The sequence below is a fragment of the Microcaecilia unicolor genome, chromosome 5 (assembly GCF_901765095.1).
Source record: "Microcaecilia unicolor chromosome 5, aMicUni1.1, whole genome shotgun sequence".
NCBI lineage: Eukaryota > Metazoa > Chordata > Amphibia > Gymnophiona > Siphonopidae > Microcaecilia > Microcaecilia unicolor.
Window position 1 is genome coordinate 52,484,671 of NC_044035.1, and position 24,097 is coordinate 52,508,767.

Sequence of the window (24,097 nt, forward strand, 5' to 3'; positions counted from 1 at the left end):
ACTCTGCCCACAACGCCACCCATTTCTCCGCCCCAGCATAGCTGATTTGCAGCCACTGGCTACAGGAGTGGTCTCCCCCCTTTCTACGGCAGCAAGAATGCCTTCATAAAACGTCATCCCCTGCTGCCATGGGGTGTGGGATAAGCGGTAGCAGGAGATGGCGCTTTATGAATTCGCTTCTTGCTGTCATTGGATGGGAGGCTACTTGGCGGGAGATCCCAATTTTTGGGCAGGAAATAAGACTTGGCAGGTCTATACCTGGCAACACTGGCCTGGTGGCTGGTACTGCTAGGTTGGTGCTTTCAAACGTGAACGGGGTTGTGAAAGCCACATTTGAGGTTGTAACCTTGGCAAGCTCTTCATAAGATATCATTGTCCCATGCCACTTAGGGTAGGATTGCACACTTTTCTGTGGTCTTGCAAATGTGGTCGTTGCAGCCACAAAAATATTGGTAAGTGCTGTTTAGGCGGGATGGATCAAGGCTGCAGCTCTGCAGGCAGGAGGAGGAAGGTGGTGATGGCTCTTGGGCAGTTTTGGCTCAGTCAAGTGGCTGTCTTTCAGCACTGTGTACGCCTTGTAGCGCTATAGAAATGCTAAATAGTAGTAATAGTTGTCTTTCTCCAAAAGCAGCCTCTCTTCCTCTATTGCAGAGTCCTTAAGGCTGCCAGACACTAGAGAGTTTGTGGGCAGGATTGTTAAAGAACAGTTTAGCTAAATATATATTTTCAAATTCAGATAACAAAATATATACAGGGGTGTATGGACCAGTCTTGTAATTTCATGAACCAGTAAACATTTTGCCAGCTTTTTTATGTTTTAAAGAATAACCAGTAAAGGGGCTCATTTAGTTCAAAGCCACACATGCAGAGGGAGAAAACAAGGACAAGACTGTTCAGTGACCTGAGGTAAGATTGTAACTATACTGGTGAAGGAGGGTGTGTCGTAGAAGTACCCACACAGGTCCTATTTTCAGCACGCCCATGTAACTGGAAGGCAGCTGTCCTCTAAATAACAGTTTAAGAAAAGTGCATAGTATTATTCATCCTCTTCCATGAACGTATGAATAAAAGGCAGCTAGATCAGTCAGGTGAGCTGTCTTTATAGAAAGTATAAGCAGATAGTCCCTTCTGTTTAGAGCTGGCAGGCTTCTGGCTGAGTTGGAACTGCATTTTTGTAAAGTATGATGGCCATATGAGGATAAAGGGAAAGGTAATGGATTTGATACACTGCTTTTCTGTGGTACATCAAAGCGGTTTACATATATGCAGGTACTTTTAAGTTTTTGTACCTGGGGCAACGGAGGGTTAAGTGACTTGTCCAGAGTCACAAGGACCAGCAGTGGGAACTGAACCCAGTATCCCCGGTTCTCAGCCCACTGCATTAACCATGAGGCTGATTCTCCACTCATGAACCACATTAGGAGAGTCACACTTAGGGTTTAATGCCTCACCCTGGTCAGCCGCCAGTCTGCTCCTGTCTTTGCCGTATTGCATATAGAGAAATATAGTGAAACGAACAACTACAATTACATGCAGCAGGACAAAACCAGGCTTGAAGCTGAGTGTGTGTTTTAAATTTAATATAATTAAAAAGAGCCGGCGTCATCCAACCAGATTCAAAGTTGATAACAATAAGATGAATCAAAATGATTGATCAATTATAATAAATGCACAGCCTAAAATGTCTAATTTCTGCAAATAAATAAGTCTTCCCCTTTGCAGCTGTTGATGATGATGTGATAAATTTGTGAAGTGTGAGGAGGGGGGATGTTTTCATTTTGGAGGGGGGGGGGGGGAGGAGGAGGAGTTTCTGTTTTGGCTTGGCTTGCCTTCCTCCACAGATGAACTTCCAGCCCATTAGAACCTCCCCCAATACCCAGTTACTGTGGCTCATGACAGGAAAGTCTTAGTGTGGGATGCTGGGATTTTTCCCCTTATGTTACAATAGCAGGGAGTTTTCCCTTTCTTGGGTTAGGTCTCTTTCTCCATAGTCCTGCTGTTTCAGCTAAAGCACTTGGGGTGAGGGATAGAGGGTTGTCACAAACAGCACCTCCCTTTATGATCTGGTGCATGCACATCCTGAATCCTGCAAGCAGGTGTCGCTCTTGGACAGTGGCCTCTTCTCAACCTCCCTCCATTGATCTGTTACCACTGTCTCCATGGCACCCACTAGTGGGCCCAGTTTGCAGGAGGCTGAGATGGTATTCAAACCAGCTCTCAGTTCTGACTGTGCCCATTCCCGTCACTGAACCTTCTGAGCAGCCCAGGGTCAGTGGTAATATTTTTCAAAAACATGTTTCCTCCGGGGTCATGGCTGTATATTAAAAGTTTCGTTTTTATATGATATACTGCAAATCAAATAATCGTTAAGTGGTTTACAATAAAAAAAAAAAACAAGTAGTACAAGTTTGAAATAAAACACAAAATAAATCAAACAAAAAGGCAAGAGTAACAGAAAAGTACAAGGGGGGGGGGGGGGGGGGTTAACTAGGCCAGTGATTCAGGCTGCACTTGTAGCAGTGCCTTCTCTGCACTGTGCCCAGTGGGCCATCGAGTGAGTGGGTTGTGGTGGTGAAGGAGGAAAGTTAGTTCAGCCGCCAATAGAGACAAATGGAGAAAAGTGATAAAATAGTATAAATATTAAAGGAAAAAATATTATTCTAAATTGATAGAGGGAGATAGTTGATAGTAAGAAATGATTTAAGTTGGTGAATTCCTTAAAGGATCCCGTTAATTTATTGCAGAATGTGCAGATCTTCTGTCAGCAGATGCACTAGCTTCTTTTTTTCTTCCAGGTTAAAGTTCAATCAATCCATCTAAAGTTATGTATGTTACTATCTGTTCATCACTTCCAACTCCCAGGCCAGTTAAGGCTTCGGAATACTGTAGAGGTGGCATTTGCAGCCACCAAGGGGCAGCAGAGATGCAGTTGTTAAAGGAGTGGTACTTAGCCTTGCCCTTGCTACCTGTCTTCCAGCCCAGGACTGTCAAAGTCCCCCAGTAAATCCAACACTTCTCACAAGTCGAAAAGACCGCAGTTTCAGTTAGATAGTGAATGTTAAGTGTGAGTGGGGAAGGTATTGCATCAGAATTTTCTAGGTGACAGAATGGAATAGAGGGAAGTTAGGTTTGCAGGGTGGGGGGGTTATTTGTTCTTCATCGCGGAGGGTGTGCTATGGGCAGGGGAGGGAGAATTGGGTGTGAGTTGTTAAAGAGGAAATGTATTGACGACTATAAGAATGTATGTTGATTATCAATACCTTTGAGTTACCTTACTGAGATGTTTCAACCTGTTTGTATTGTTTTTTTCTTTTCGTCAATAAAAAAAGATTTAAATTAAAAGTCCCCCAGTGGTGTGAGAAAAGGCTTGTGGTGTTAGTTCCCAGCCTGATTCTGACAGAGCTGAAAAACACAGTAGTAGGAAAAAAGTGAATCCAAATAATACATGTATAATGTTCAGTGTGGATCTGCTTAAGCCTGAGATAAAAATCAAAATAAAACCTGAAGGCTTGTGGGCATTATTTAATTGGGTAATTGAAGTGTTTCTAAAACATTTTTGCTTACTCTGCTGCTGTGTTAGAAAAGTGTCTGTGTAACACCTGGTTCTTAGGTAGTGTAGGATGTTGTTATCACAGCACTTTCTAACACATACATACATAAAATTAATTTAGAGTTGTTCGCTCAGCACGACAGCCATTCTCCCAAGAACAGGGCTTCCACGCAGATTGGTTTCCCAAATGACTTTTATTTACAGAAGACACAAAATATAGCTCCAAAATGAGGTTCACAGAACAAGGTAGTTCCAGTTCAGTTTCGCATGAATTGCTTTCAGTAACACAAAAGGGGAATAATGAAGGTAAAAGTGAACATTGTGACAGGGAGTTGAATCATTGTGGAGAGAAGGAATAGAATAGTAACGATGACAGACCAGCATGGCTCATCCAGTCTGCCCTGAACGGTGGCCAGGGTTGCACCCAGGTGGGACCTCAGGGCAAATTTCCTTTGGGCCCCTGGTTGGCTGGCGGGGGTCCCCAACCCCCGCCAGCTGAAGACTTTGTCCAGCACTGGTCTGCGGCAGCAGCGGCGCTACTGCATTGCCTACCCTGCTCTCTCTTCCCCCCATGTCGGACATGCTTCTTTTAGTGAAATTGAGCATGCTCAGTTTACTAAAAGGAGCGTGCCAGACATGAGGGGAAGAGAGAGCAGGGCAGGCAATGCGGTGGCGCCGGAGACCAGCCCTGCCAGCCAAGGTATTTGCAGCGGTGGTTGGTAGTGGGGAGGGGTGCGGTGGCGGGGCGGTGACCAAAATGTGCCCCCCAACCTTGGGCTCTGGTCCCCTCCCACCTCGAGGTCTGGCTGTGCCCCTGGTTGCACCTGCTGCTTCATGCAGGTTACTCTTTTCTTCTGTTTTTGTTCTGTACAGGTTACTCCTCTGTGTCTTTTTTTTTTTTTTTTTTTTTTAGTGTGAGTCATTTATGTTTTGCTTTGAGTGAATACGCTATACTTTTATCCATCCTCTTGCCATATAGGGATCCTTTGTGTTTATTCAAAGACAACAATGAAAAACAGGCTGTGAAGCACACGTTGACTTCACCAAGAAATACTTCACAAAATCAAGTGATAGAGGCAATTATGCATTTTTCTAAACACTTTTCATATGTTAAAAAAAAAATAAGGGGAAAAGCCTTAGAACCCCGACCTGAGCATAGTGATTGTTACAGGATTTGACAGGGTAGATAACCTCATCGGCTGAAAAAAAAAAAAACCTTAGAAAATTATTATATCTATTTTTTATTTTTTAGTATTAATTTATTGATATATGCTTTCAAAAAATGTTGAAACTTATCTGAGCCGTGGTGAAGAAAAACACACTGCACCCCACCTACAATGGCCAGTGTTTCGCTTACTGCTTCTTCGGGGCGTTATGGAACAGTGTACTTTTAAATGCAGCAGAAACCAGCTCAATTATTACTCAACTGAGTCAATTGAGACTGATCAATGTTATCATTCCCCAGCTCTTCTGCTATTGAACTTTCATGATAGTGATATAACTCAGGTGTTGTGTTTATGCAGCTTTGTAAAAAAAAAAAATGATATTGCTAATCTTCATGAAGTAAAAGAGAATTGTCTCTTTCGTTATCTTTCAGGGTCGCTAACGGAGTGCTTTGATGAGCTGGGAAACCGCTACCAGCTCCCTGTGTATTGCCTGGCACCACCAGTGAACCTAATCCTGGAGCGGTGTGATGAGGAAGGTGCAGACACACCTGAGCCTGCTGCCAACCCCAGGCGGGAGTTCCAGCTGAAAGTGCGTCTTTCCTCTGGGAAGGATGTGAAACTGAGCGCCAGCATGACAGATTCTATAGGGCAACTGAAGAAGCAACTGTATGCAGAGGAGGGTATCGAGCCCAGCTGGCAGCGCTGGTTCTTCTCGGGGAAGCTGCTGACGGACAGAATGAAGCTGCAGGAGACGAAGATCCAGAAAGACTTTGTGGTACAAGTGATTGTCAACCAGCCACAAGGCACCTAAGATTGACCAACTGCCCAACCCACCCAGTGGTGAGACATCAAAAGACATTGGTAGGGACTGGGAGATTAGATTTCCAATCTACACGTACCCATTCCCCTCCTCCAATATTTCTTCTGCCTCCAAAATCCAAAGATTCCTTACTGTCGGTGTATGGAGGGGAAGGGGGAAGTGGAAGATTAGAGGGGAAGGAACATGGAGAAAGGGTGCTAGACTACAGATTGATGAATTTAACTGACCCTCATGGTGTTCTTGCCCTTGCGCCTCCTGGATTTGTACTGTTGTGTTCCTGGCATAGACTGTTTGCACACTGCAAGGGATGTAGGAACATCGAGTTCAGACAGAATGACTGAGGGGAAGATTTGGATTTGACTGCGAGGTAGATGGCATTTGTGGGGCCAAGTAGTTTTGTTTATGCTTCTCTTTGCTGCTATTAAAAACCTGGAACCCAAGGGAAGTTGGAGACTTTTTAAAAAGTACCATTGCACAAAGTGAACTTGTTTTCTTTTTTTCACATTTAATTTGTACGGTTAGTCCCTGATTTTATAGCTGTGTGTGTTGATCCCAGAGCTGTGGGAATGCGTGACACCTTGAGGATTGTAAATCCACGATAGGGTCTTCAGGCCAGAGATTCGGCACATGGCTAGGTGTGTCTCCCCAGTTCTTTTGCCTTTGACCCCTTTGACCTTGAACAAAGCAGCATTAATACCAGCAGTCATTTCTTATTTACTAATTATGAGTCTGAGTTAAAGTCTACAAAAGGGTTTCCCCAGAGAAAGTTCATTGGCATTTGGGTGCATGGACATGATTCCTTCCCCTAGCTAAGCCTTGTTCTTCAGGTGCCTAATTGATAAGGGTTTAATATAAATTTTAAAGCAATAAAAACAAGTTTCTCATTGATATTCTTTCTCTCCAGGTACACTTTGTTCATCTCTGGAATGAAAATGATCAATTAAGCAATAAACAAATGTAGGTTATATCAAAGTTTCACAAACAAGAATTTTAATTTTTTTAATATAACAAATTTGCTGCTTCTTTGTGTCATGATGTAAAAGTGCCTCCCCCTCAAATAGAGGTATGTTCTAGAACAGGGGTTTCAAACTCCAGTCCTCAAGCGCCCAAACCAGTTAAGTAAAGCAGGGGTTCTCAACCCAGTCCTTGGGACACATCTAGCCAATCAGGTTTTGAGGATACCCACAATGAATATGCATGAGATAAATTTGCTATGCAGATCTGTCTCGCGCACATTTATTCTGGAAATCCTGAAAACCTGACTGGTTAGGTGTGTCCTGAGGGCTGCATTGAGATCCTCAGCCCTAATGAATATGTATGTGAGAGATTTGCATGCCAGTCGCTTTTGTAAAGGGGTTTGATGTACCACCTTTCTGGGGTACAACCAAAGAGTTTACATTTATTATATGCATGTACTTTCTCTGTCCTAGTGGCAGGGGCATAGCTAGGTGGGGCCAGGGAGCCTGGGCCTCCACAAATTTCATCCGAGCCCCTGGTTTGGCTGGTGGGGGTCCCCAACCCTGAAGCCTTCTTCAGCATCTGTCTCTGGCACAGCCACGTTCGCTGCCCTGCTCGTCTTTCTTCTTGCTGACGTCCTCCTGTGCACGCTGATGCTCCTTTACATGAAACTGAGACCGGCGCTGAAGAAGGTTTCGGCTGGCGGGGGTCAGGGACCCCCGCCAACAAAGGTATTTGTTTTTGTGGGGGGAGCGACAAGGAGGTGAGGGGGAGCGGCGAGGCGGCTTGGCGGCAGACTAAAATGTGCCCCCAACCTGAGGGGGCTCGGGCCCTCTCCCACTGCGAGGTCTGGCTACGCCACTGCCTAGTGGGCTGACGAGTTTTTGTACCTTGTTGTAATGGAGGGGTAAGTGACTTGCCCAGGGTCGTCATGAGTTGCAGTGGGAATCAAACCTGTGGTAACTGTTAGGCTTCTCCTCCACCCTTTTGTATATTCCTTAGGGCTAGGTTGAAAACCTGACTGCTTTCTGGTCCTCAAGGACTGGAGTTTGAGACCCCTGTGCTAGAAGGCATGAATGCACTCCAGGAGTGTATACACATTTCTCAGACATGTGGTAAGTACACAGCGCTGATCTGATGGGGAGTATGCTCCAGAGCAGGGGTTTTCTTTGAAACGTACCCAGCCAGTCAAGTTTTCAGGGTACCCACAATGAATATGCATGAGATAAATTTGTATGTACTCTACTGTATGCAAATCTATCAAATGCATATTCATTGTGGATATCCTGAAAGTCTAACTCAGTTGAGAACCCCTGCTCTAGAGGTTGGTTGGAGTGAGAGAGAGAGAGCATCCTCGCACATTTGTGATATGTTTTGAGAGGGAGGGACCTCCCCAGGAACCCTCACCTACATTAGAGGTTGTGTGTATAGGATGCAGCTCCCAACGATCTTTCAAGGGGAGGGGGAGAAGTTTTCCCATGATTCTCTGGGTAAATGGGTAGGAGGGAACTGTTTCCGGCGCTGTTCCCACTAAGCCAGGGGTTCTCAACCTAGTCCTTGGGACACACCTAGTTAGTCGGGTTTTCAGGATGCCCACAATGAATATGCATGAGATAAATTTGCATACAAGGGAAGTAGAGCATGCAAATCTAAGTCATGCATATTCATTGTGGGTATCCTGAAAACCCAACTGGATTGGGAAACCCTGCTCTATGTTGAGCAGGAGTCCTCCAACTTCATTGCTGCCAGTAGGGGGTGGTGCTTCAATATTGTATTTTCAATCACTAGGGACAGGCAGGTTCCCTGGACTCCTACAGAGCTTGCCTGTCCCTCACTGTTCAAAATGTGATAGTGAAACAGCACCCCCCACACACATCCCTACTGGCAGGACTCTAGGTGGAGAACTTCCTGCACAGCTTAGAGGGAACAGTGGTTCCTAAGACTATAAGATGTGTGATGCAGGATCCAGATGAGGATTCCTGGCAATTGCAGTGAGAGTACAAGAAATCCTTTGCTGCTGGTCAGTGCCCTTTTCTCAGTCAGTAATTAGTCTGTTCTGGAGTACCTCCCTTGCCAGTCAAATTTTCAGGATGTCCACGATGAATGTCCATGAAATTGATTTGCATACACTGCCTCTTTCATGCATATTCATTGTGGATATCCTGAAAACCTGACTGGAAAGGGGGGGTATTCCAGGACCAACCTGGGAAACACTAGCGTAACTGGTACACCTGCTAGCACTGATATGTGCAGACTGGACACGGAGTGGCCAGACACCTGGATCCCGCTGGACTTGTCTCATCTGCCACTGCTGCTGGGCTCTCTTTCCACCGCTCATTTCAGAAGTCAAATGAAAGCAGTCTCCTTGCTTCAACAAATTTTTTTTTTCAAACAATAATAAAATGTTCCTTTAAAATATATACCTGTACATATAGAGACTATGAATATTTATGAATAAAGAATTGTTGTTTAACAGCCTTCTGTTTATTCTCAGACAGTTAAACATGGGTTCTCTCGCTTTCCTTGTCAACTACCAGCATTGGCTGACCATACAATGCAGTCCCTTCCCCTTTCCTAGACTCTTATCACTGGTACCAAACATCCTCACTTAGAAAATTGGGTAAGGCTTCCAGCCCTGAGGGTCAGCAACTGTGCTGCTGTGTAATGGAGGCAGACTGAGTTTCTGGGCCCAGAGTTTGCTCACTGGACCAGCTGGAACCAGAGGATTGCTTAGCCATTCTGGCCCTGATAGGCAAAGAATGTATGCTTCCATTTTTGATAGTTAGGCTCCTAAATTGGTCTCTCTGAAAATTTACTAAGGCTGAATGCCTAAATTTATACTCAACATTTCACTAATGGGCAGATGATCAAAAGCCCTGCGCTGTCTCAAACCGGCTTTAAATATAGCGCTGGAACAGCGCGGGGCTATACCGCACCTATGATCAGAGATAATTGCATACAAATTTAAGCACGCAATTCTCTCTGATCGTGGGGTAGAAGTGCGGGAGGAATGCGCCCTCTATGACTAACTGATCCTGGGATACTGATATGCTGGATTCCAAATGCAGCTGTACCCTTTGCCCAACAGCTACAGTCACTGCAGTGGCTGGTTAGGTGGGGAGACATTTAAAGGAGGAAAATACCATTACTTAACGTTTGTGTAGGGAGGTATGTAGCATTATGTATGTGTCTTCCCCAACAAGCTAACAATCTAAGTACCCAATACTCAAAGCAATTTAAGTGGGCAGGAGAGACACCTGGCCATTTAAACTGCGCTCAGTGGACCGGCCACCAATATTAAACAGCACTAAACTAGGCAAAGTCGCCGTTGACTATCGGCACTAACTGGCTATTTTGCAAACGGGCAGGAGAGGGCCATTCTGAGGGCAAAGTTGAGGAGGTAATATTCAGTGCCCGCATAGCTACGTGACCAAGTAGGTCCAAATAAATAGCAGTCCTAACTTTGCAGGTGCTGGGACTGAGTATCAACTAGTGGGTGCATACCTTCCGGGTAGTGTCTAAAGGTGTGGATGAGCTCCTCTTATTTCCACTCTTCCCATTGTGGTCTTTCACCCCCCTCACCCACCCACCTGTAGCTCCCCTCCCGAGTCTACCTTATATCCCTAGTGGTCCAGTGGGGTGGCCCAGGCAGGAGTGATTTCCCCCACCCTTAGTGACTTCATTTGGTAAAATGGCTGCTGCAAGCTCCAACAGTAATCTTGCAGTACCACTTTTAGAGGCCAGCCTTCCATATAGTGAGACAACTGCTAGAGCTTGTAACAGCCATTTTACCAAATGGAGTTGCTAGGGGGGAGGGGGGATCACTCCTGCCTGGTCCACCCCAACTGGACCACTAGGGGTGTAAGGTAGGGTCAGTGGGATTTGATCTCTGGAGGGGGGTTCAGGAAGGGGGGGGTCTGTGCCTGGGGGAGGAGTCACGAAAGGAGATTGGCATTGAGGGAGGGGGAGGAGGTGGAAGAGAAAATGGCAGATCCACTTGTGCGGGTCTCAGCCAATTCAGTCAAGACCTGACATTTCTCCACTACCTTACACTAACCACTTCCTGATTCATTTTAACCTGGTGGGTGTTCTGGCACCAAGGATGGTACAGGTGGTGGATATTGGTGGTTGACATCTTGCTACTATTACAGCTGGTTCTATAATGGAGTCCTGGTCCATGGACTCTTTTAGTACCATTAGCCTAGAAGAGCAATTAAGCCATTGGAACCATGAGCTTTTCTCCCCATTGAACACACTGGTGCCATTAACACTCAAACTAGCCCCTGGGAAGCTGGTCCGGAGGAAGGAACCCTGGTTGCAGGACCGATTAAAAATTATACGACAGCAACTTTGCCACATTGAAAGCCTTTCCTTGGTACATAAGCAGCGATTTATGGCTTTAGCCAGGTATTACAAGAGGGCGGTGAATGCTGCTAAGAAGCAATATTTTTTTCTATTTTCCTCCAAAATCACTTCTTTGGGTGAATCTGTGGAGGACACAGCTCAGGCAGCTAAATCTTCCACTCAAACTGACTCTCTTTTGCAATCTACAGGACTGCCAGACCATTGCCTTAACTATCAGGTGCCACAGGGGCTGGCCAATTTCCAGCCACCAGCCTTGCAACTAAGTTCTGCACCATCACAAATGATCTTAAAAGCCCAAATCTTTCCTTCTACAACAATCGGACTCCATCATCTGTAACAGTTGATTGAGCTCTGCAAGCTGTTATTTATTGTATTTGTACCCCACATTTTCCCACCAGCCCCTTCAGACCCTATGCCAACTTCTGTGGTCAAACAATTCATATACAGTGGGGGAAATAAGTATTTGATCCCTTGCTGATTTTGTAAGTTTGCCCACTGACAAAGACATGAGCAGCCCATAATTGAAGGGTAGGTTATTGGTAACAGTGAGAGATAGCACATCACAAATTAAATCCGGAAAATCACATTGTGGAAAGTATATGAATTTATTTGCATTCTGCAGAGGGAAATAAGTATTTAATCCCTCTGGCAAACAAGACCTAATACTTGGTGGCAAAACCCTTGTTGGCAAGCACAGCGGTCAGACGTCTTCTGTAGTTGATGATGAGGTTTGCACACATGTCAGGAGGAATTTTGGTCCACTCCTCTTTGCAGATCATCTCTAAATCATTAAGAGTTCTGGGCTGTCGCTTGGCAACTCGCAGCTTCAGCTCCCTCCATAAGTTTTCAATGGGATTAAGGTCTGGTGACTGGCTAGGCCACTCCATGACCCTAATGTGCTTCTTCCTGAGCCACTCCTTTGTTGCCTTGGCTGTATATTTTGGGTCATTGTCGTGCTGGAAGACCCAGCCACGACCCATTTTTAAGGCCCTGGCGGAGGGAAGGAGGTTGTCACTCAGAATTGTACGGTACATGGCCCCATCCATTCTCCCATTGATGCGGTGAAGTAGTCCTGTGCCCTTAGCAGAGAAACACCCCCAAAACATAACATTTCCACCTCCATGCTTGACAGTGGGGACGGTGTTCTTTGGGTCATAGGCAGCATTTCTCTTCCTCCAAACACGGCGAGTTGAGTTCATGCCAAAGAGCTCAATTTTTGTCTCATCTGACCACAGCACCTTCTCCCAATCACTCTCGGCATCATCCAGGTGTTCACTGGCAAACTTCAGACGGGCCGTCACATGTGCCTTCCGGAGCAGGGGGACCTTGCGGGCACTGCAGGATTGCAATCCGTTATGTCGTAATGTGTTACCAATGGTTTTCGTGGTGACAGTGGTCCCAGCTGCCTTGAGATCATTGACAAGTTCCTCCCTTGTAGTTGTAGGCTGATTTCTAACCTTCCTCATGATCAAGGATACCCCACGAGGTGAGATTTTGCGTGGAGCCCCAGATCTTTGTCGATTGACAGTCATTTTGTACTTCTTCCATTTTCTTACTATGGCACCAACAGTTGTCTCCTTCTCGCCCAGCGTCTTACTGATGGTTTTGTAGCCCATTCCAGCCTTGTGCAGGTGTATGATCTTGTCCCTGACATCCTTAGACAGCTCCTTGCTCTTGGCCATTTTGTAGAGGTTAGAGTCTGACTGATTCACTGAGTCTGTGGACAGGTGTCTTTCATACAGGTGACCATTGCCGACAGCTGTCTGTCATGCAGGTAACGAGTTGATTTGGAGCATCTACCTGGTCTGTAGGGGCCAGATCTCTTACTGGTTGGTGGGGGATCAAATACTTATTTCCCTCTGCAGAATGCAAATAAATTCATATACTTTCCACAATGTGATTTTCCGGATTTAATTTGTGATGTGCTATCTCTCACTGTTACCAATAACCTACCCTTCAATTATGGGCTGCTCATGTCTTTGTCAGTGGGCAAACTTACAAAATCAGCAAGGGATCAAATACTTATTTCCCCCACTGTAACCCAGATGGTGTAAAACAGTAGAGTGGAGGGTCTGGTGCCATCCGAATGGAAAATGGCTATGTAGTGCCCAAAAATGAAAGATGTACGGCAAGAAAGGGATATACTGCTAATTTTGTAAGCCACATTGAACCAAAAGTTGTTTTGGATAATTGGGAGATATAAGAATGAATAAATAAACTAACTATAGGTCAATAGCCCAGTTACCTTTTCTCTCCAAAGTCACTGAATGGATTATTCTGGATTACTTACTAGACTTTGTAGAATCTCATCGTTAGTGTTGCATCCTAATCAGACAATTGTCTACCTCCACCACAGCATGGAAACAGCAATGCTAGGTAAGGTTTACTTGTAACTATTCAGTCTGAAGTAGCTAATAAACACTCCGTCCTTCAGCTATCCTTGGATTTGACAGCAGCTTTTGATATGATCAATTATGAGCTGCTTCTGGCTCGCGTGGTGGAAGTTGGGATAGTCGGCCAAGTACTCCAGTGGCTCCGTTCTTACCCTACTGGCCGGACATATCAGGTTTTATAGCACAATGAGTTCTCCACTCCTTTTGGGTTGCCAGGTGGTGTTCCCCAGGGTCAGTTTTGGCGCCTATGCTGTTTAATATGTACTTGTCCCCGCTGTCTTCCTTGAACCAGACCCAGGATTGATAACCATACATTTATGGTGATGATGATTAGATTTTAGTGCCTCTTGACTCAATAGGTTCTTTTTTTTTTTTTTACTGTCAGCAGTTGGAGTGCAGTTGTCTCAGATCACATATCCTTGTGCTTAATATCCAGAAGGCATGTCTTCAATTGTTTAGTAAAGGTCAACATCTTACTGCAGCCCAGACGCTTCAGTCTCTCTTCAGGTTAGTGGTTAGTGACGCTATTAAAGTATTAGGGTCTAGGGGTGATAATGGACTCTAACCTCACTTTTCGTGCCCATGTTTCTCAAGTTGTCAAGACTTGATTTTTTTTCAACTAAGATATATTAGATCAATTAAACATCTGCTAATCGAGATGCACTTCGTATTTTGCTGCATGCTTTTGTCACTACTCGCATAGACTATTGTAATACTCTTGCGGGGTATTAGTGGCTACAGATTATTTAAAAATTGCAGTGAAGTTGCTTTTTAATGCTAGTAAAAGCTGATTATGTGACTCCCACTGTTGCATTGTGAGTACTGGCTCCCAGTGGACTATCGGATCATATACAAAATATTTAAGATTTTGCCAGTGGCGTTCCTTGGTCAGCTGCCACCCGGGGCAGTTCGCCGCTGTGCACCCCCCTCCCCAGGTGCAGCATTGCCTCCCCCCCCCCGAGTGCATTTTTCTTACCTGCTGGGGTGCTGGGACCAGCCGCGCAGCTCCGCCAGTTCCCTGCTCCCTCTGTCCCAGAACAGGAAGTAACAGCAGAGGGAGCAGGGAACTGGCAGAGCCGACAGCCACATAGCTGCTCCCTGCACCCCTCTTGCAGCGTACACTTGGGGCGGACCGCCCCCAGCGCCCCACCCTCAGTACGCCACTGGATTTTGCATTTGGGCTGTACTTTTCATATACTCCATCTACGCTCCAGTCAACAATACTTACTGACTGTACCTTCAGTCTGGGATGTGGAATTGGCTACATTCCAGAAGTCAATGTTTATATCCTATTACTAATACACATGGAGGACATGCTCCCCCGAGTACAAAGTTATGTTGAAAACACCTGTTTCGGTTGCCCTATGGGCAATGAATCTGTCTCCAAAGCTGAACAGTCCTCTCCCCCCAGAGCTGTTTAATGGCAACACCGCAAGTTTTTTTTTTTTTCGTTTCTCTTACTGTTCTGCATTCTTTCCTGTTAACTCCATTCTATTAAGGTTTCTCCCTATTCCAGTGGTTCCCAAAGCTATTCCTGGAGACAGCCCAGCCAGTATTCATTGTTTCTTTTGTAGCTGTAATCCACCACCAACTAAATATTTTAACAAAAATAAAGTTGACTGGCAAGTTTCTGCCTGAAAAGGCTATGGAGGAAGGCAGAGAACTTGGGCGGTCAGATGTTCAGGCAACAAGCGTACTGGGGCAGGTGCTTGTGTCTGGCTATTTGTAGGCCTTGTGTTTAGACATGGAGTGTGTGATATAGCGCCTCCCACAGGGCAGCTATAATAGATTTGGTATGGGAGACGGGGCTAGTGCTGGGCAGACTTCTACGGTCTGTGTCCTGAAAATGGTAGATACAAATCAAGGTCAGGTATAAAGTAGCACATGTGAGTTTATCTTGTTGGGCAGACTGGATGGACCGTACAGGTCTTTTTCTGCCGTCACCTACTATGTTACTATGTATGTTTTCATGAGAGATCTGCATACAATGGAGGTGATGGTGTAATTTCCATTGGGTTTAGCATCCCCTATTATTTTGAAAAGTTGGCTTCTATAATCACTGTTACCCAGGAGAGGCTGATGCAGCACCAGATTGAGATGGACTTCCACAGGAGCAGGCACAAACTGCTGAGGCACTTAAAAAAAGAGAACCAAGATGAATTAACCATGTGGAATCAGGCAAGTGACAGTATCTGTGGCAGGTCATGGTTCAAAATAATCACAAATTTGTACAATTGCTGTCTGCCTTCCCAAGTGACAGAAGGAGATAGTCTGAGTCACATCTTACTAACGTCATAGTGAAGGTTTCTTGCTAACTGCCCTACTCGGTAAGATGTTGTAATCTAGGAAAGGACTAGTCACGGGGGGAGGGGGGGGAATGTAAAAACAGTAACAGACAATTCCTAGATGTGAGGGTACAACGTGAGAGGTTAAAAAAAAAAAGGCCACTAAAAGTAAAGATCAATGCATGATATTGTAGGTGACTTTTTTTTATTTTGACCAACCTAATACATCTGCGGCTAGTTTTGGAGAGCTAAAAGCAGGGGCGCACTGACCAGTCTATCTAGGACTGTTTGAGGGCTCACAGCAAAAGAGGCCCACTCTCCCTTGACCAGTAATAACCAATAATTATATGCCAGATGAGTGGTTAAGGGCCCAGATAGCATGAGATAGATTTGAATAGAATGGAGGTAGCACATGCAATGTTATTTCATGCATATTCATTGTGGGTATTGTTGAAACTTGACTGGCTAGGTGTGTCCCGGTGACTGGGTTGAGAACCCCTCCTTTCATGGAATAAAAAAGTGAGTGATGTGAAACATAAAAACATGGGCGAACATAAAATCACAGAAGAAAAATCTAAGACGAGCTGTGCATGATGGCTGGATTATATGCTGCAAGAGAGAAATATTTGGGAAAGCGAAATACGAAAGCGCCAAACCCCTAAGAGAAAAACTACACTGGCTCCCACTAAAAGAACGTATTGCGTTCAGAGTTTGCACCCTGGTCCACAAAATCATTCACGGAGAAGCTCCGACCTACATGTCAGACCTCATAGACTCACCTATTAGGAATGCAAAAAGATCATCACGCACATTCCTCAATCTCCATTTTCCTAACTGCAAAGGACTAAAGTATAAATCCACATATGCGACCAGCTTCTCATACGTCTGCACGCAGATTTGGAACGCACTACCGAAGGCCATAAAAACAACGCAAGATCTAACCATCTTCCGAAGACTACTGAAAACAGATCTTTTCAAGAAGGCATACCTTAAGCATCCATCTTAATACTAAATAACAAAACTATATACGAGCTACACAAAACCAAACTTTTAACACATGACTGACTAACCTCTATGAGATTAATGATGAAGCAATTCACTTAAACCTTATGCGGAATAGGGACTCTCTTTAGTCGATGACCTAATGCATGTTACTAACCAATCTACTACTCAGGAGCCTTCATGCATTACCACAATTTTTTTCTTCTTTACCATGTATGTATGCACATGTTATATATATATATACCATGATCTATTCCATATATGCTATACTCCATGTTTGCTACCATGTATGTAAGCACCTTAACGCAATTCCATTTGTAATTCTGCTACCGGGAGATGGCAATCGCCATTACGGCAAATGTAAGCCACATTGTGCCTGCAAATTGGTGGGAAAATGTGGGATACAAATACTACAAATAAATAAATAAAATATGAACTTCACGTTTAAACATTTAATGTTGAAAAGGCTAAAAGATCAGTATAGAAAGGAACGCAGGTCTGATTCCTACTGAATACACAGCAGATGGCGCCAGAGTTTCACTTTCCAAATGCACAGACCATCCTTTTGTGAATCGGATAACTTAAGCGTAAACAAACATTAGAAGTGGAGGTGCAGAGGACAGCCAGTACAGTTGCACCAAGGCCTACTCAGAGAAGATGACCCTACAGTTATTTGGGTGCACCTGCGCTGCTCAGTCAACTTGAGCCCCCATAGTTCCATAGATGCCAAGTTACCCAGTTCCCGGCTGGAAACTTTCTGACCAGTCTTGGTTTTGAACTTGCATCCCAAAGGATTGTGGGATATGTAGTGCCTGATCCTAGCCATTGAAATAAGTGCTAATGCACCAGGATGGGATGATGAAAAATCCAGGACTGTCCTAAAATCTCCAGCCTGAAACTGGGTAACTTGGCTGGAGTTCCCATATATTACAGAAACCATTTGGACTTAAATGTCTGGCACAAACCCCATTGCAAACAGGCAAAATGCCCAGGCCAAAAAGCCCTTTGGAAGGTAGAAAAATTACTGAACTACAAGAATGAATCAATTGCTGATGAAAAGCCAGGAGAACCCCCCCCCCCCCACACACACACACACACACATCCACCACCTTTTTCCTTCCATCCGCAGTGAGAAGGGAGAAGAGCAAAAGGGAAAGAGGGCTGGGGATCGGAGTGAAGGAGGTGGAGGGAGCGGGACCGGGACAAAGGCAAAATGCACAAATCTGGTTGCTGTCCACAAGCACTAAAATGTTTAATTACAGCTCTGTCCAATATCCAATGCAGTCTGCCTTGTAATACATAGTAACATAGTAGATGACGGCAGATAAAGACCTGTACGGTCCATCCAGTCTGCCCAACAAGATAAACTCATTGTATGCTACTTTATATGTATACCTGACCTTGATTTGTCCTTGCCATTTTCAGGACACAGACTGTAGAAGTCTGCCCAGCACTAGCTTTGCTTCCCAATTACCAGTGTTGCCACCCAATCTCCACTAAGCTTCTGTGGATCCATTCCTTCTGAACAGGATTTCTTTATGTTTATCCCACACATTTTTGAATTCCATTACTGTTTTTATCTCCACCATCTCCGGCGGGAGGGCATTCCAAGTATCCACCACTCTCTCCGTGAAAATATACTTCCTGACATTTTTCCTGAGTATGCCCCACTTCAACCTCAATTCATGTCCTCTAGTTCTACTGCCTTCCCGTCTCTGGAAAAGGTTTGTTTGTAATCATGTGCTGTTGTGTATTAAAAAAAAGAAGGAAAATTAATATATCAATGGCAATTGATCCAGGCCTTCTAGGGATTCCGTGAATTCTCAATAAACCCAACCCCAAACCATGTGAGCTCTGTGTCACCAGGTCCCACTGCTAACTAACTCAGCTCATCATGCACACCAGCCAGGCAGTATGTTCTTAGGACAGTTGGGGTGTACTGCCACTGTCATCTACATTTCATTTCACCCATATCATTCCCATTAATATTCAGATGTCTGGCCAGAGCTGTGGAAATCTCAGAATGAAATTCCTGGATTTACAAAGTCCAGTGCCTGCTTGCCTCAGCCACAGCACTGCTTTTTCCCTCTGTACATTATTGTGGACAGTTCTCCTGGGGGAGGGGATTTTCACAGGGCTCTTCCCTACAGATAAGCACTGGTTTATCAAGTTAGAAATATATGGGTGCCTCTAGTGTTTAGCGCATGCTAATTTTAGCATGCACTATAAACGCTAGTGCACCTTAGTAAACAGGCCCTTTGTATGAACTTAGCAGTTAATAGTGTGCTGAACTGGACAATGTTGGTACACTTAGACTGACTCTGGATGAAGGAAGCCCTTCCCTCATTATTCAATACCTCTTCCCTCATTTTTCAATACCTCCCTGTGAAACAGTAGTAATAAAAAAAGGCAGTAGAGGGGTGAATTTCCGTATGGGCTTTTTTCATAATACTTTGGCATGTTTTAAGCCACTTTAAGACATTAAAGGCCATGTTTACTAAGACATGCTAGCGTTTTTAGCATGCCCCTAAAATTAGAGCACGCTAAATGCTAGAGACACCCTTATATTCCTATGGGTGTCTTTAGAGTTTAGCATGTGCTAAAAACTCTAGCACACCCTTAGTGCTGCATAGTAAACAGGGCCCTGTTTACTAAGGTGTGCTAGTGTTTTTAGTGTGTGCTAGAAATTAGCACGTACTAACAGTGTAGACCAGTGATTTTCAACCTTTTTCACCTCATGGCATACTTGCAAGGTGCAAAAATTGTCAAGGCACACCATCAGTTTAGGATGGACTTTAGATAGATAGATAGATATAGATATAATTTAACAAGCTCTGTCCCCATCCACACAAGCCTCAAATAGTAATGATTTTATATATTTTTTTAATCAAAAGAAACAATATGTAACAACTGTTGTTTATAAATCACAAATAGAAAATACAGATTAAGGATCAACAACCCCCCCCCCCCCCCGTCTCCTCCTTCATAAACATTCCTCCCTGCCCCATGTCCAAAGGTGTGTACTAGGCTGCGCGTTTGGTCATGCTGTTCTTATAAAAACATTCAGGCTAAATTAGAAGAAGAAAAGGAATCTTTTATTTCTCACTAGCAACAGCACAAGAAATATTATTGGCTCTTGGCATTAGTAGTTTTACAGGATAGAGTCTAACAATAGGAAGGAATGTTTTATTTCTCACTGTCATACAAACTTACAAAGGTCATAGAACAAAGAGAAAGAAAGGAAGAACCTTAGCTATAGAGAATTAGTTTGTATGGGGGGGGAGAGTGCCCCCCCCCCCCCGGGAAATAGACTGTGACAAGAATATGAAACTCTCCTGCCATCAGGACTATTTCAGAGTCTCTTTAGCAGGGTTGCCAGGTGGAAATTTTTTTCCCCACCCAAACAAGCCCAAAACCAGCCCAAACCCCGCCCAAAGTCAAACCCCGCCCCTGACACCCCACCCCCGCCGTCATCAACCCCGCCCCCGCCGTCATCGGCCCCGCCCCTGCCGTCATCAGCCCCGCCTCTTCTGCCACCGCCCCGCCTCCCTGTCATCGGCCCCGCCCAGAACGTCACTAACCCTGCCCAAAACGCCACTAACCCCGCCCCCCACGGCCCAAAAAACCGCAAAAAAACCCACCGAAAGACCCCAAAACAAGCCCAAAAAACCGCAACCCGCCGCGGGCAAAAATTTCCTGTGGCGGGTCGCGGAAAACCGCCCAATTGGGCGGGAAAACCGCCCACCTGGCAACTCTGCTCTTTAGATGAGCAGTTACTTATATACCCTTCCCATCACAAAGGACCACCTCATATATCACCCAATCAGCAATCCTGCAAGTACATAGGAGACCTGTGATAGGGCCCTTAGTGTCCTTGCCACACCTCTGCTTAGTAACAAACAGTTGGGATGTCATGACAACGGGAGGGGGGGAGGTCTGGTCAGTTTATTTGTAAGAAGACAGTTGGTTGGGATGTCATGGCAATGGTCTTTGTCAGTTTGTGGTCAGCTAGAAATTCCTGTCTTGCCACTATTAGTGGAAACTCACAGAAATAAGCAGACCCTAAAGAAAAGGCCAGAAAATTCCAGAACAGGTGCCAGAAAGAGCATGAGCGGTTATAGCCCTTGCTAGCCTGCCACAAGAACACAAATGATCCAGTTTCAACAAGCAACTTAAATAAACCCCATGCCACCCTAGTCCAACCCCAACAATCTCTCTGAGATCTGCGAAACACACTGAAGCAAACATTATTAGACAGATTTGAAGCCACTCCAGCCTTTCAAACAAACTTATGCTCATGCATTATGGGGCCCGCAGCACTAATTTCAACAGGTAGAATCACTGCTTTGGGTAGTAAAGTCAAGGCCAGGACTGGCCAAAACGTCTCCTGTGGCCCCATGCTACTTCCTGGGAATGGACACGTTAGATGCCCAGGGGAAAGGTAGGGGGAAATGAAAATTGACTGTATAAAAATATAGCCAATTCCTTGAGGTTTCCCCTGGCAGCATAGGATTCCAGGAGTTTTTCTTACCAGTGTTGCAATGGCATTGGCATTTTTAGGTCAGACTCATGAGAGTAAAACATCTTTGCGTGCTGCTGCACTGCCTTCCCTCTCCATGCATCTCTGTCTTTTGCCTCATGGAGGAATTCGGTAAGGCAGGAGGCAAAAGACAGAGAGGGTCAGGGAGAGTAGAAGAAGGTGCTTCACATGGCAGGGGAGAAGGAGGGGGGCAGAGAGGAGAGAGACAGTCTGGCATTCATTTGGAGAAGAGGACAGACAGATGGCTGGAGAGGGAAGGAAATTCAATAGGTTGGCATTCGGCTGTGGAGAAGGTGACAGAGAGATGAGTGGAGAGGGAAGGCAATTTGGTGGGCACCAGGCAAACACAGGATTGGGAGAGCAGAGGAAGGAACTGTTAATGGGGGGCGTGGGAGAGACTTGAGACAGAAGCATTCCAGTGTATGAAGAAAGGGACAGAGATATGGCTGGAGAGGGAAGGCAGTACACAGCTAGTACCAAGAACAGAGGGAGAACTGAAAATCATAGTTGGGGTTAGGGCTGGGGGGGGGGGGGGGGAGGGGGAGGGGCCTTACCATGGTCTCCAAAGTTGGCTCTTTGAATCCGCCTGCTGCTTAGCTCCACTCGCTCCGAGTCCATCCTTGCCCCTCGCTCCCTACTCCTCTCGACACTCGCTCAGTCCTCCCTACACTAATACTTGTTCACCCAAACTAATCGCTGCTACTCTACTCGCTTCGCCACGTCACTGTCAAAAATCCACAAAATGGCATGACCTGGGGGCATGCTCTTTAACTGTGTGGTTTGCAGTGGAGGGCAGTGCAGTAGCAGAAGAGGCCAATCATGGTCCTCCTTGTATGATGATGTCATGCATGGGAGCGTGGATGGGGAGCAACAAGACCGTCATTTGGTTCAGTACAGTGGAATCAGTGGACAGCGGTGCATCAGGGAGGAGGGACATGCAGCAGAACGGGAGGAGGGTGGCTGGAACCCAGCAGTAAATCTGCGGTAAAGTGGTACCTGTCGGAACCCTGCCAGGAACTTCTTACATGCCGCAGGATTTTCACAGCTCAGCTCTTCATCACGGCACATTTGTTGCAGCACATTTGGAGAGGTGGCACACCAGTTCAAAAATGCTGGTGTAGACGCCCATAGGAATATTATGGGCATCCACATGGTTAGGCCAACGTGCCTCTAGCACAGCTTAGTACACAGGGCCCTAACTTTGGAAGCATTAAAAGCTTGAGCTTCACTGGTTGAGGAACACACTTGTGGACTGCAACATCTGATATTATAGACTGTGGTTAGGTTTCAGGGATTGATTAATGGGATTATTTTCAGTGCACCAGATTCCTTCATTTCCATCTTCTTTCCAATCTGACAAAGAAGGGCAACCTTGGAAAGCTAATCAAGAAATGTATTAAGTTATGTCCAATAAAAAAGGTATCATCTTATTTTCTTTTCCATGTTTTATTTTGTTTGATCTCTATAGATTCTGCATGGAATGTTGCTATTCCACTAGCAACATTCCATGTAGAAGTCGGCCCTTGCAGATCACCAATGTGGCCGCGCAGGCTTCTGCTTCTGTGAGTCTGACGTCCTCACAGAAACAGAAGCCTGCGCAGCCTTCTACATGGAATGTTGCTAGTGGAATAGCAGCATTCCATGTAGAATCTCCAATAGTAGCAACATTCCATGTAGAATCTCCAATAGTAGCAACATTCCATGTTGTTGTTACATTTGTACCCCACGCTTTCCCACTCATGGCAGGCTCAATACGGCTTACATGGGGCAATGGAGGGTTAAGTGACTTGCCCAGAGTCACAAGGAGCTGCCTGTGCCTGGCCCTTGCAGATCATCAATGTGGTCGCGCAGGCTTCTGCTTCTGTGAGTCTGACGTCCTGCACGTACGTGCAGGACGTCAGACTCACAGAAACAGAAGCCTGCGCAGCTTTCTACATGGAATGTTGCTAGTGGAATAGCAACATTCCATGTAGAATCTCCAATAGTAGCAACATTCCATGTAGAATCTCCAATGGTATCTATTTTACTGTCATAGTAATGCTTGAATGTTTTCACTTATATACACTGTCAGCTAGCACATTTGCTTATTTCCGATCTGAGGAAGAAGGGCAACCTTCGAAAGCTAATCAAGAAATGTATTAAGTTATGTCCAATAAAAAAGGTATCATCTTATTTTCTTTTCCATGTTTTATTTTGTTTGATTTCTATAGATTCTACATGGAATGTTGCTATTCCACTAGCAACATTCCATGTAGAAGTCGGCCCTTGCAGATCACCAATGTGGCCGCGCAGGCTTCTACATGGAATGTTGCTAGTGGAATAGCAACATTCCATGTAGAATCTCCAATAGTAGCAACATTCCATGTAGAATCTCCAATGGTATCTATTTTACTGTCATAGTAATGCTTGAATGTTTTCACTTATATACACTGTCAGCTAGCACATTTGCTTATTTCCGATCTGAGGAAGAAGGGCAACCTTCGAAAGCTAATCAAGAAATGTATTAAGTTATGTCCAATAAAAAAGGTATCATCTTATTTTCTTTTCCATGTTTTATTTTGTTTTATTTCTATTGATTACCTTTAAAAGTGGACTAACACAGTTACCACACCTCTCTCTACTCAACCATCTTCTTGGTTTGAGAGTGAATTTTATTTATTTATATATTTGACATTTATATCCCACATTATCCCAAACAAGTTTGAGATCAATGTGGCTTACAATAAACAGTATACGATACATAACAAAGAATAATGCACAAGAAAGTAATTTGTTGTAAGAATCCAATTTTACAATACAGTATCATAAACATACTGGGATAACTACTGAAGTTTAACATTTAGAAAATCTATTATGAATGAGAAATGAATGAGAGTGAATTTTAAACGTAAAGGTTTATAGCAATTTGAGGAATAAAAATGTGTATATTTTATAAATGCATTACCAGTAACAAAAATGTTTTGAGTCATTTTTATAATATACCACTGCATTCCACAAAACAAGAGAAGCAAGCTATTTG

The 24,097-nt window shown here is 44.7% G+C and overlaps 1 protein-coding gene across 1 annotated transcript in view; it reads left to right on the top strand.

Annotated features, from left to right (window-relative positions):
* Nucleotides 1-5,630, top strand: part of UBTD1 (ubiquitin domain containing 1) — a 142,466-nt gene extending 136,836 nt beyond the window's left edge. Inside the window, exon 3 of the mRNA XM_030202896.1 lies at nt 5,148-5,630. Within this exon, the coding sequence (XP_030058756.1) occupies nt 5,148-5,527 (380 nt within the window). The 3' untranslated portion in view covers nt 5,528-5,630. The remainder of the gene's footprint in view (nt 1-5,147) is intronic.
* Nucleotides 5,631-24,097: the final 18,467 nt, after the last annotated feature.